Source organism: Falco punctatus, assembly GCF_963210335.1.
Source record: "Falco punctatus genome assembly, chromosome: 3".
Lineage (NCBI taxonomy): Eukaryota > Metazoa > Chordata > Aves > Falconiformes > Falconidae > Falco > Falco punctatus.
In genome coordinates, this window is record NC_137582.1 from 91,059,276 (window position 1) to 91,073,440 (window position 14,165).

The following is a 14,165-nucleotide window of genomic DNA, read 5'->3' on the forward strand; positions in this document are numbered from 1 at the left end:
GCCAATCTTTGAAACTTGTAGTACCACTAACTGTTGTTTGTTGGGTTTTTTCTTCTCCTATTCATTTAGCTAAAAAATAGACATCAGCAGTTTCAGATGCATAGCAGAAACATTTCTTAAGCACATAACTAAACATGATAATGTCTAATACATTTCTGAAGCAAGAAAATAAGATGGCTATTCCAGGCAAAAAACCCTGCATGCACTTAAAAACAAAATATGTGGGGAAAAAAGGCACATATATCACTCTTGAAACCTTGTATGGCATATGTACCAGTCAGATTCAAAGTGAATATAAGCACAAAAATGTAATTCTAGTTCAAAACAGGGACTTGTACACTTTATACTGATGCTTTTTCCATATAAGTTGACTGCATGCAGGTAGTTGGGTTTATTCTGCATGTGTCTAATAGGCAGAGGCCACTCCTAACCACAAATGTAGCAGAAAGACATAAAATGATCACAAAGGAAATTTGTCAATGAAGTTTAATCTAATCACACAGATAACAGCAGAATGGCTAATTACACTGGTTAAAAGCAAAACATTTGTGTACACACAATTCTTTTGCATTACACCTTTGCTGATATCCAATTCTACACATTCTGTTCTTTTGGGTCTCTACTTCCATACAAAAGAACAGTTTCAATAAAAGAAATCATTATAGGCAGAGCTTCCAAGCAGTTTTTCAGCTTTTGGTGGATGATCCAAACTCCCTCAATCCATCACAGAGGAATAGTAAGCTTGGTACAGTGTACAGCCTGTAGGTATCTAAAGCACCTTCACCTCCTCTGCTAGGAGCAGCGGTCCCTTAAAAAAAATCCACCAGTTCAAATGAGCCCTGTGTTCACTCTTATTTCTTCACTTATTTTAGGTCACTGTGTAAATACCTACTGAGCTTCTTTTGTGATATGCTTTCTGAAACAGAAGAGCAAAAATGTAAAATATCACAAAATAAGGGCTTTATGTGACCTGAGGGCAACACGTTTTGAAATCCTTCCCCTCTCAAATTTAACCGCAGGATGAATGAGACTAACAGCCTATTTCAATATTGCCTTTTAGCCATATCTTTGAGATTAGTTTCTATTCATTTCCCCAGTTCATAGAGTAAAAAGAAAAGTAAGCTGTAAAATTATTTCAGCATGTCCCTTGCCAACACAATGTGGTTGAATTATTTTCTGCAATTCCTACATTTTTGGAGGATGAATCCCAAGGTTGTGGAGGGTACCTGTGGGAGAAAGGCGTACTGGCCTTCACATTTCAGAACATACACTCACTAACAGTGGCCTTGAATTGAGGAAGTCTCGCTCTCTCTATGTACTGAAAGCAGGTGATAGAAGTAGGAATAAATGAAGGAACATGCACAATAATACAAGAAGAGGATGTGGAACAGAAGAGGGAGGTGCAAACACTTCTACATTTCCAAATGTATTCATTGCCTCACAGATCATCACACACCCTGAATGAAGACAGATTTTAATTCTTCTCTCCCTCAGGATTTCAGGTAGTGTAAATATTCATATCAAAATAACTAGCTTTACTTTGGCAGTCTTAAAAATTGAGGTTAAATTCTTTGGAACTGAATGGTTAAATGATGGTGGTGTAAAAGCCACACAGGGAAGGGAGTGCTCATTTTTTAGTACAAAGTGTAGCCCTTAGGAAAGCCCTGCGCCAAGGTGCAGTGGTCAGAACGTAAGCCCAGGTTGGGCAAAAACAACATAGCCTGGGAGGGCATAAACTTTCCTTACTTAAGGAAGAGAGCCTTAATCAGGCTACCAGTCAATTTAGGATTAGATGATGAACACAGGCTGCAGGGCAGAACAGCCTCCTACTGATCCTGGAATTGAACACACAAGAGAGCATGAGTCTGTAGCATGGTGTTTTGGATGCTCAGCATTACATGTACTGGTTCAAGCCTTTAGTTTATTAATATCAAATAATACTGGATTGGGTATCCAGACTGTTCCTTTCCCAGATTACTGAAGTGGCTAGTAGACCAGAGAACCTCACAGAAACACACATGTTCTTTCAAGTCTGAGAAAAGTTTGATTGCTCCATGCAGATTCAGTTCAGGTACTCTTTGGGAGTATGGAGTATGGGAGTATGGGAGGAGATGGAGATGTCAGTTTGAAATTCTTCAGGCAAATATGTATACATACCTCAGCTCTGTTCCCTAGATATGCTCTGGGAGTATCAGCATCTCCAGGCACAACAGTAAGACCTATCTGATTTGAAGGTCCTAAAAATGCTTAGGTATGAGCCAGGCTGCAGGGCATTCACCTCTGAAGCACTCCCGAGAATGCTTCAAAGCAGTTGTGGAGCCCTGAGAAGCTTTGAAATTAAAACGTGAGGATCCCAGAGATTCCGAGCATCTTTAACACTGCATGGCAGCTGGCTTTGAGGACAGTAGGTTTTGATTTAAGCATGTAAAATGTCGGTGAAGGTAGATTTAAATATCCAGTTGCTGCTGTACTAATGCTTAACGTTTCGCCTGATGCCATCTTACACTGACTTTAGCACATTTTAGTAGTCCTTATGCTGGTGAAGACAATGGAAATTTCTGAATTTATCCTAATAGTTGTCAACAGTATTAGATTGATCTAAAATATGCTAATAAGAAGCACAGGTTTGTTCTGGATCTACATACGGAAAATCAGTTTTGTCCTGGTGTTGGTTTTTTTGTTTGCTTTGGGTTTGTCCTGTAAAAAATATACTTATAAAAAGAAGCAGAACAAAGACAGAAAATCTGCAGGTTCTGATAAGCCACTGGAAAAACAGAGAAAATTTCTTGTTGTTTCAAACAGGAACTATTTGGGGTTGTATGTAAGATAGAAGAGTTTACCTGAAAAACAGTAATTAACAAATCCAGCTATAACTTCCAAATGTGGGTTTATCTACATCAAGAACATACAAAACTCTACAGATCTCTAGTAGCATTCAGGATACATATAGTAAATTGCATGAATTCACTGTGCTTTTTTCAGCAGAAAATATCAACGCAGGAAGTTTAAAGTAATAGAAAAAAGCTTGAAGCAGCACAGTGAGCAATGATTCAGTTTCACTCCCTCAGAATCAAAGAATAATTCTATAAAACTTAAGCAAATGGATTTTTGAAACAAGTTTGGGTTTTGAAAACATTTCTAGCTAAAATTGTGCTAATCTGATGAAGAATAAAAAAAAAAAGCTGAGGACATTGAGAAGTAATGGAAGGGAGAAATAATGCAGGTCTTTAAAAGAGACATATTAGCTGACTGTACTTGGTCTCTGTGCAATATCTTACCCATTACAGGGACACCCTCATACTGTATTGGAGAGGGTGCAGGCAATTTCCCACGAGTAGCTTTTTATTTTTTAGAAGTGAAGAAGCAGTCATCACGTCTCTCTGACACTCATTTGTCTCAGGCTGTATCAATGGAATCTCTCTCAGTGTCAACCAACAGCTTCACTTTGGACCTTTACAGAAAGCTAAATGAAACTTCCAAAGGACAAAACATTTTCTTTTCTCCTTGGAGTATTGCAACTGCTCTCGCCATGGTCTACCTAGGTGCAAAAGGTGACACTGCAACCCAGATGGCTGAGGTAAGCTCTGAAGTTAGCAGAATGTCACCTTACAGGTGGATCCACATAATTGACATTATTCTTCTGCCTATAGGGAACAGAAAGGAACAACATGGGAGAACAGTGCTGCAGGTCACTGTTCTTCCACTCTATTTCCAAGATCTCCCTGTTCTGCACTCCCTACATCTAGCTTACATTTACAGTTCCCAGATCATTGCAAGTGCTCTGCCACAGGGAAGTTACTGACAGAGACTACTGCTGGTCTTGCTTGGAACTCTACCTTCCATTTTAATTGCCCTTTGAACAGAATAACTCACCTGATATAGTTAGTGCTCCAGTAGTAACGAAGAGACAACTCTAATAAAAAAAATTAATTTGGAGCTAAGATATGCTAGAAAAAGGAAAGCTGGAGATAACATCACTGATTCTAGACCCCAGCTGTTCTGGAAACAGTGTTATCTGCCTTCTCATCCTGCATCCTGAAGTTAGTAAGGTCTTGTGAACACCTCTGGCTGCACAGGAGCAGTACAAGTATCTTTGCTTGTGACACAGTTGGTCCATAAATAAGGTAATCTCCCCACAAATAATGGAGACATACCAGTGCTTGAATATGATTTCACTTAAGCCCACTTTTTCAGAACTTTTTGATCTTTGTACTCTTAGCTAATACACACTTAAACACATTAAATGCAGTTTTACACCATTTGTGTCCCAGTAGTAAGACCCTGAAGTACACTATGCTCTTTGTTAAGCTTGGTCATGATCTGCAAATGAAATCTGTGCAGCTAAGCATGAACTGGCCATTTATCTAAATAAATTGTTTGAGCCATACTATTGATCTATTATTAAGCGGTAAATGTGACTAAAATCTATATAGTAATGATACAGCTATAGAGACTAAATCGAGAGTAAGGACTCGTCCTCAATAACTTTAATAGACTAACATTGGGCACGACTGGTGAATTACTGTAGAAGACTAACACACATAACCCTTGGGCACATTTATCTTCAAAAACCAAGCTGCCTTTATGAATATTTATCGTCATCACAGGTTCTTCATTTTAACCTGACTGCAGAAGGTTCATCTGAGGCAAGACCTTCTCTGGGAAGACCAAGGAAGAGAAAGATGGTATTTATTACAACAAAAGGCTCAGAGAAAAAAAATCTCTGAGAATGGGATAGTTCAACACAGCTACTGCTTTAGCCGTCTAACATCTGCTTGTCTTCAGGCTCTATCTACTCTCTCACTTCAGTAAGAACTATACACAGAAAGAGAAAAAGTGAAAAAGCAGGTAATGTTACTGTAAAGCTTATGAACTTAGGCCTTCAAAAGCGGAACTGAGACACTAAACAGCATTTTGATTGGCCCTAATACTGTCTTTCTTGGGTTTAGCTGGTCTGTGGAAATATCAACAAGTCAATTGTCCTAATATGCTTAGGATGATCCTATCGCTTATCAGCTTCAGGGGTGGTGGTTTTTTTTAGTGAAAAACAACTACTTCATGCACACCTGACTCCAATGCTACCTAATAAACTCCCTTCCACCTTTCTCATGCATGGACACATCAGGCAAATGAAACTCCCCTTTAAGCTAGCACATGCTGATTCACCCTTGTTCATCAGCTCTTCAGAGACTTGCCACCAAGAGGAACTGCCCAGATCTTTTTCATCAAATGAACTCCCTAAGCACCAAAACGCTTGTAAACTCAAACAAACCATATTTCTTTAGCACAGAAACTAAAAGAATGCTCAAAGAAACTAGATTAGACAAATTGGAAATAAAAAGGGGAAGGGGATTATATCATTCTCTCCTTTCTCCCTAGATGGTGGGGGATGAATCATGACATCCACACTCATTTTAGAAACTCACTGACTTTCTGAGTAGTAGCAAAGTCTGCCTAATCTGGTCCTTCAGGTATTTCCCTCTATTATCTCTTCAGTCTGTTCCCATCCCATTGCAAAACGCAGCTTCTGCTATCCTGCGTCCTCTGGCTACCAAATTCTTTCCTAGATGGGAAGACCAGAGCAAGGAATGCCACCTGACCAACCTTATAACAAGTCATCATGAGTCAGTGGCACAGACTCTCAGTGTCTCACATGCAAGGCACAGTATACACCACAGAGGTGGTGGGTGGCGGGGAGCAGCTCACAGGTAGCAGCTTATTCCTCTGTTAGCAAAGCAACAGCTGGAAACAACTGGCAAGCAAGTTCATGCTCCCTAAAACCATCAACACTGACACGCTCCCTCCAAAATCCAAACAGCAACAGCAAAATCCGTGTGAAACAGAGAAAATTTGAACAGTTGCTAAGTCCGTGCCCTGACATTAGTGTCTGTCAGAACAAAGCAACTCCTCAAAAGCTGCTTGTGAAAGTGAAAATTAGTCCTGACCATGACTGAAATGAGGAGATTCAACTTCCTGGGTGCACTATCAGCTGATGCCCAAAGGCCTACACAGCACTGCAGAAACAGATCATTGCCCTACAGACAGAAAACAATTTGTCTGGTTATACATAGTGCTGCAAATATGCAACATACTGAAAAAAGATCTCCATCCCCTGAAACTCCTTGTTAATTAAAACAACCTGGACATTTTAAATAACCACAGCAGGTACAAGACTTCAGCCAGAAAAAAAATATTCCATGCTAATTAGTGTTTCTTTCCAAGGATCCTGAGCGTAAGCAAGCTGAAAACATCCACTCTGGCTTCAAAGGGCTCCTGTCTGCCATCAACAAGCCCAGAAACACCTACACGCTGAAGAGTGCCAACCGACTGTATGAGGAAAAGACCTACCCATTACTGCCTGTGAGTTGAACATCTGTATTTGAGAATATTTTGACATTAAGAGGGATTATCAATAGAGATGATAAAAAATTTCCAAATGATAGCACTGTGGTTTCAGTCAGAACATGAGGACAGCCATATGAAGCTAGCCTTGGACAGGCAAGAAGTCCCTTGGTCTCCAACAGTGGGCAACAGTTTAGGAAGTGCACGAAGACGGCATGCTGTGTAGTGGTGCTTCTCCAGAATCTGCTGTGGTCACCAAGTGATCTGCAGCTCAGGGACTTCCTGAACCAGAGGGCGTGTGTACTTAATAGACCTTGATGAGCTGTTCTTTCACATTCTTTGCCTTTGGAATCTACTGCAACCCTTAGCACCAGGAGTTCCACAGCTGAACTATACACTGTAGGAAGTGCCTGTGCCTTTTGAGCCTGCTGCCTGTTGGCATCGTTATTGGTTGGTTTTTCCTCTAAAGGCCACTTCTCCATATCTCTGATCATCCTTGTCCCCTGTCTCTGTATCTTTCATCTTCCAGCATTTCTGAGACTGAGGAGGCCAGAGCTGCATAGAGAACTCAGACCACAGGCACACCATGGCTTACACTGTGCCATTCTAATACTCTCTCTTTTGTTCCCTACTCCTTTCTTTGTAACTCTTCAGTTTGTATTCACCTTTTTGGCTGCTATTGGGCAGATAATTTTTCATGCAGCTGTCCATTATAGCTTCAATACCTCATTCCTAAACAGTAATAAGCACTTTCTATACCTTACACTTCACTGGATCATTTATAAATATTTTAATGTTTATATTTTAATGTAAACATGTAAATCTTGGTTTTATAGAATAAATACTTTAGCACAGATCCCCCAGCACATACCTTTGTGGCACTCCAGTAGTAATAACCCTTCACCATGAACATGAACACTATTTCCTCCTACTCTTGGTTTCCAGTGTTTTAAACAAACCAGACATATTTGTGTAGTCCCATGGATGCTCAGCCTTTGGTGGGAAGCCTTATGAAATGCTTTTTGGTAATCCAAATAGACTGTAATGGCTCAGCCTTGTTACCCATATGCTTCCTGACACCTCCAAAAAACTCCAACAAACTCGTGATTCAAGACTTCCCATTACAAAATGCTGTTGACACTCCTCCAATACATCATGCTCATCCATACGCCCACTTCACCTAATCTATTCATTTGCCCCGTACAGACTCATGAGTTTGTAATTACCTGTATCTTGGAAATCTTTTCAAGAACTGACGTTGTATAAATCATTTTCCAGTTTCTTGGAAGGTGATTCTAAATGATGTTACTGTTCTTTGATCTTGGAGCTTGTTTGGTCTCCTGAGTAATTAGTAATTTGTTCTGCATGTTCGTTGTTCATCTTCTCCATAATGTCATGCAAATATGCTTTACAGAGAACCTAGAGAATTTCCTGCTGGGAATCTCCATGAACTGTTTCACAGCAACAGCAATGCAAATGTTAATTTTGCTTTTCTGCCATTACCTTATTCTACCAGAACATTCCCTTTATACCTGATCCTCTACTGTCCTCACAAACTCTCGTCAGGTTTCTCACCTCTGCAGCAAAATAAGAGCCTTGTTTCAACTTCATATGAGACTGTTCTTCCCTTTTGTACTGAACTCTACATCATAAAGCAGGAAAAAAGTATTTAAATTATATAACAATGTCATTTTGAGAAACTGTTAAAAATTGTGAAGATTGTTTTATGGATATTTCAAATTACAAATTTGCACCTTGGATTTCAAACACACAAATTTGAAGCATCAGCTTCCTTGAGGCTGAAGTTTGATCAGTCCTTACTTAATATTAGTATAGCATGTATCAGACATTATTTTCAGGGTTATCCCATTTAAAACAAATTATATTTTCTTCAGTTATGTATTAGCAGATGGTATAATCTGTTGAAGTGATTATTTGTAACATTTTTATAACTCAATTTTTATGAAGTAAGCATACATTTTCCAATTTTATCTTTCAGAAATTCTTACAGCTCATTACAAGCTATTACAATGCAAAGCCACAAGCTGTAAACTTTAAGACAGCTGCAGAACAAGCCAGAGCACAGATCAATCTGTGGGTTGAAAATGAAACTGAGAGTAAGTACTACTCTGATGGCCTTTTTCTTGTGTCACTCTCAAATCATTTGTATTTCCATATTTATTGCTCTTGCAGCCAAGGTTCTATGAAAGATGGAAACTCAGGGGAGGTGATGAGCAAAGTGCAGTTAAATAGCTTGAAGAATGCCTCTCTGCAAACCCAGCTGATGCTCCTTACAAGGTCCTTCCCTGGATTCTTCATGCCATAGCCTCTTCTGAATCATTTCTGTTCAAAGGGAGGCACAGGTAGATACTGAGTGGCTCCACGCTGATTTACTGAGGGGTTTACTTCTGCATTCTTCAGCTGTTTGCAACCAACTCCACAGAACATACAAGCTATTCCACTTTATCCACTTTCCAATGCCATTTACTAATGAAATTGCAATAAATAATTAAAAAAAAAAAAAGATTTAGAGATACTTCAAAAGCCAGTTTTACCATATGTACACCATGAAAAATGTACAGTAAAAAAACATCCCCAATGCCAACATTTTTGCTAGACAGGTAGGCACAAATAAGGCACAACTAAAATTGGCAAGTTACACAGTCACACTGGAGTAACAGTCCTATTTGTCTGATTTTGAAGGGAAAATACAGGATCTGCTGCCTGCAGGATCTCTCAACTCTCGCACTGTGTTGGTCTTAGTAAATGCCATTTATTTCAGAGGAAACTGGGAAAAGAAATTTCTGGAGAAAAATACTTCTGAGATGCCCTTCAGACTGAGCAAGGTAAATTCCTTGTCTATATGTCTATTGTCCTATGTCAATATGTCTGTTACTGAAGAGCAAAACACCTCTAAATAAAGCTGCAACCCATAAACCTCTAAATAAAGCCACTACCCAACAGCAGCTGACCAGCATTTCATAGGCCATGGAAACAGTTCTCATAGCTGGGCACATCGTATAAACTCCATGAGAACAGCAACTGTGAAGTCAGCATTATCTTATTTATAAATGTTAATGAGAATACGATTTTTAATTAATAGCTCTTCAGTATCAAAACAGTTGAAAACACTGTGGTTAAGTAGCTTAAGGACAAGAGGAAATGTCCATAAGCACCAAGGTCCAATTTTCAAACAGGACCGCATTGCTTTTGAGAGCAATGCTTACACACCCGCAGCTCTTTTCTGCTTATGAGACAGTCTATACTGTGAGTCCAAGGAAACTTAACCAGCTGGTCTTTCTTCATGCACCCTGGGTGTTGCATGAAACTTCAGAGGGAATTTTCATAGGGGTTTGTCATTTTTGCTGAGTGTGTGAAGGTGACGTATTCAGTATGCACCGAGGGCATATTATTGAGTATTTAAAGGATCACGCACTGATGCCTCACAGTAGCTGACTGCATGCGTATTTTTGGGCTGTGCCAAAGACAAGCAAAATTATTTGTCAGTGGAAGCATGTATCTTGTTTGACATAGATTACAAGTGCAAACACCTTTTGTATGCCAGGCAATGTGAAGCGATTGTGTCATCAATGTGACTGTATCCGAAACCTACTACGCCTTAAACATGCAGGTTTAGGATCCGTCATGGTTACATGGTTGTGGTGGGTTGACCCTGGCTGGCTGCCAGGTGCACACCAAGCTGCTCTATCACTTGCCCTCCTCAAGAGGACAGGGGGAAAAATATGATGAAAAGCTCATGGGTCAAGATAAGGACAGGGAGATCATTTACCAATTACTGTCATGGGCAAAACAGACTTGACTTAGGAAAATTAATTTAACTTATTGTCAACTAATCAGAGTAAGTTAATAAGAAAGAACATCAAATATAAAACACCTTACCCCCACCCCTCCCTGCTTCCCAGGTTCAGCTTCACTCCCAACTCTTCTGCCTGTTCCCCAGAGCAGTGCAGGGGGACGGGGAATGGGGGTTGCAGTCAGTTCATCACACGTTGTCTCTGTCACTCCTTCCTCCTCACACTTTTCCCCTGCTCAAGTGTAGAGTTCCACCCATGGAATACAGTCCTTCCCATCCAACATGGGTCCTTCCCATGGGCAGCAGTTCTTCACGAACTGTTGCAGCACGTGTCCTTTCCATGGGGTGTAGCCCATCAGGAACGGACTGCTCCAGTGTGGGGCCCCATGGGGTCACAGGTCCTGCCAGAAAACCCTCTTCTGAGTGTGCTCCTCCGCACAGGATCACAGGCTCTGCCAGGAGCCTGCTCCAGCATGGGCTATCCACGGGCTGCAGCTTCCTTCAGGGCACATCCACCTGTGCCAGCACAAGGTCCTCTGTGAGCTGCAGGGTGGATACCTGCACCACCATGGTCTTCACCATGGGCTGCAGGGGAATCTCTGCCTTGGCACCTGGAGCACTGCCTCCACCGCCTTCTGCACTGACTTTGGTGTCTGCAGAGGTATTTCTCTTACATTTTCTGACTTCTCTCTCCCAGCTGCTGTTGCGCAGCAGTTTTTATGTTTTCTCAAATATGTTATCTCAGGGGCACAACCAACATCACTGATTATCTCAGGTTTGTCCAGTAGCAAGTCTGTCCCAGAGATGGCTGGAACTGGCTCTGCCTGACATGGGGGCAGCTTCTAGTGTCTCCTCTAAGAACTCACCCCTACAGCTCCCTGCTACCAAAAGCTTGCCATGCAAATCCAAGACATTGGTGCACACAGAGGGTTTAGTTCATAGGTTACCTGACAGCAAATCCCACAATCAAATTTTTGCGCTCAAATATAACAATGTAAAGGAAAGAGTGGATATATTAGTAAAAGCTCTGGGAACATAATACAGCACAGGAGTTCAGAAGACTATTGGGTAATCCAATTCCATTTTGTAGTCTCGCCCTCTATGGTTTGGGGAAGAGGACAAGCCAGCAAAGGTCACAGAAAAAAATATGGTTCAGAGGAAGAGTGAGACAATCGGTATTGCCTGGAAGGATAAAGCAGGCAAAAGAGTTGATGGGGGAAGAAGGTCAACATTTCCTGCCTCCCCCCATCAAAGCCCTTACTCCAAAAATGGAACCTTTGGGAGAAAACATGAAACGCAGTAGTTACTCACTTATCAGAACTAACTCCTTTAATTTAAAATAAGAAATATATATGATTCAGTTACCAAGTAGATAGCATATGTATCTATTCATTTAAAGATCCCAGTGACTTTGAAAAGGAGGTATATATGATACTATCCAAAGGAAAGGGTACTCAGTGTCCAAATACCGCAGAATCTTGTACTTGTTTACAAATTTTTGCTTTCAGTTCAATGAAGCAAATAAACTTTATCAACCATTTTAAGGAATGAAGTAACACTATGTCTGATTTTTTTCACAGACCAGGACTAAACCAGTACAGATGATGTTTCTGAGAGATAAATTTTTGATACTCCGTGAAACCACCATGAAATTCAAAATCATTGAGTTGCCGTATGTGGAAAATGAACTCAGCATGTTTGCTCTCCTACCAGATGACATCAATGATAACACTACTGGTCTGGAGCTGGTAAAACTGACTTACTGTTGCATCACATACACTATAAGACAGTAACAGAAACAGATTAAAAGAGTGAGGAAGAACAAGCTTCAAAATCAGGGTAGCATAGGTTCTGATGTGTGCATACTTCGTTTCATAAACTGTAACACCATGATTTCTCAGCTTAGGATTCAGGGCATCTCATAATATTGAAAATATAGTATTTTACTTAGGGATACATCTAAAAACTATATCCATACAACTGTCTTAGCCTATTTTGTGGCAAGGATCAAATCTGAACCACCGTGCCTTACAGTTATCTTCTCCTGAGGACTGTGTTCATTCATTTTTGTCATTTGCAGTCTGGATTTGCACCTGATATTTTGTGGTGTGGTTTCTCAAACTAAGTGCTGACTACCCTGACCCAGAAGGTATCAACATGACCATGCCAGTATCAGTCTCTGACTCGGAACAGATCAGGGCAAACACCTTTTTATTTGTACCTGAGGTCTCATGCATTCCACTTATTTAACACTACTAAGAGAAAAGTTAGCCATATACACACATAGCGAACGTCTATTAATATCATTAAAAGTCACATATTGCAAAAAAGCAATATTCTTCATACCACAAAAAAAAAAAATAAAAAAAAAATAAAAAAAAAAAAATGAACTACTCTGAGGGTTCAGGCCTATACCTTACCACCCTTAAGAAAATAAACAAGAGTGTAACCCACTCAGCACTTTGCAGGATCTTGCCCTATGAGTATGGCACATGTTCCAGCTGTACCCATCGCTGGTAGCTGGGCTTTGTTTTACATGTTCTTGATGAGTGTTAAGACACTGGTACGTACACATTTTTTGTCTCTGTCCTTTGCATTCTAACCATTTTCTTCCTCAACTCATTTCAGGTGGAAAGAGAGCTGACCTATGAGAAATTGTCTGAATGGACCAAATCAGCCAATATGATGAAAGCTGAAGTGGATCTCTACCTGCCCAAGTTGAACCTAGAAGAGAATTACGACCTTAAATCCACCTTGAGCAGCATGGGGATACGAAATGCTTTTGACCCAGTTCAGGCTGATTTCACAGGGATGTCAGTTAAAAAGGATTTTTTCATCTCAAAAGTTATTCACAAAGCTTTTATGGAGGTCAATGAAGAAGGTACTGAGGCAGCAGCTGCCACAGGTTCCCTGGTGCTGAGATCAAAAGCACCAACAATGACTTTTAAAGCTGACCACCCTTTTCTCTTCTTCATCAAACACAACAAATCACAAACCATCCTCTTCTTTGGCAGACTCTGCTCACCCTAGTCAGTGTAACTCCTTGCCCTGCAGAATAGGAGATGCTCGCTTGCCAGCACTGAGGCAAACACCAAAACCTGAAACTCCTACTGCAACTGGGGGGGCGGGGGGGGGGGGGGGGGGGGGGAGGAGGACCTTAACCCTTTCTCCATCAGACCACACGCCTGACAGCCCAAGGCACAGCTCCTCCTTGCCTCCCTTCTACCCTGAAGGGACAACCACAGCCGTGTCATGGGAGTGCACAGTGCCTTGCATCCACTGAGCAATCCTGGCTGTCATGCAGACCATGATGGCCATCAAGGGTAGCTCTGTCCTAACCGCTATTACCTACGGCATTCCTACCCCTTCCCCCCAAGGCAGCGTGTACAAATGCGTGCTAACACAGTCCCTCCCCGCACCTCCGTGACCAGAGCCCCTGACCCAGATGTGGCCTCAGTACCTAACGCCAACCGCAGCCCCGAGGAGGCCCTTGCCTTACGGCTGGAGGCAGCCCCTCCACACCTGTAACAGGTAACTCAGGGTAATTTGCTGATCAAAGGGGGTTTTAACAACAGGAATGATCTAGCTGTGACAGATTTGAGAACGTTTTGTCTGGCAAGAAAAGAGTTAACTGTTAACCGTGAGGTTGGAGATGTACCTTCTCAAGGCCAATGCTAAACCATAATCTCATGCTACTATGACAGCCTTTGTCTTCGTCTAGACTTTAGTGTAAAAAGTTTGGTTTTGTAATATACAGCTTCTTGCTACAGGGCTGAGAGCATAACCGTTTGCTTAAACCGGCCTTGAAGTTGAGAATAAAAGGGCTGTGTTACTTGTTGGAATTTGCGAGCCTGGATGGAGCTGCGACTCCCCAGCCGCCCAGCGCACTGTTTTTGCTTTCCTGTCTTAATAAATACTTAGTCAATTTATTTCGGACTCTAGTTATTTCAAATTCAACTGTAACAACACCCACCGCCCGTGCCATCCCCTTGCCTTGCTTCCACGTCCC

General features: G+C 41.2%; 1 protein-coding gene across 1 annotated transcript in view; it reads left to right on the forward strand.

Moving 5' to 3' along the window:
• Nucleotides 1-14,085, forward strand: part of LOC308061088 (uncharacterized protein) — a 29,906-nt gene extending 15,821 nt beyond the window's left edge. The window contains exons 9-15 of the mRNA XM_080380633.1: nucleotides 3,201-3,577; nucleotides 4,608-4,685; nucleotides 6,223-6,360; nucleotides 8,342-8,459; nucleotides 9,046-9,188; nucleotides 11,737-11,904; nucleotides 12,785-14,085. Coding sequence (XP_080236759.1) covers nucleotides 3,201-3,577; nucleotides 4,608-4,685; nucleotides 6,223-6,360; nucleotides 8,342-8,459; nucleotides 9,046-9,188; nucleotides 11,737-11,904; nucleotides 12,785-13,186 — 1,424 coding nt within the window. The 3' untranslated portion in view covers nucleotides 13,187-14,085. The remainder of the gene's footprint in view (nucleotides 1-3,200; nucleotides 3,578-4,607; nucleotides 4,686-6,222; nucleotides 6,361-8,341; nucleotides 8,460-9,045; nucleotides 9,189-11,736; nucleotides 11,905-12,784) is intronic.
• Nucleotides 14,086-14,165: the final 80 nt, after the last annotated feature.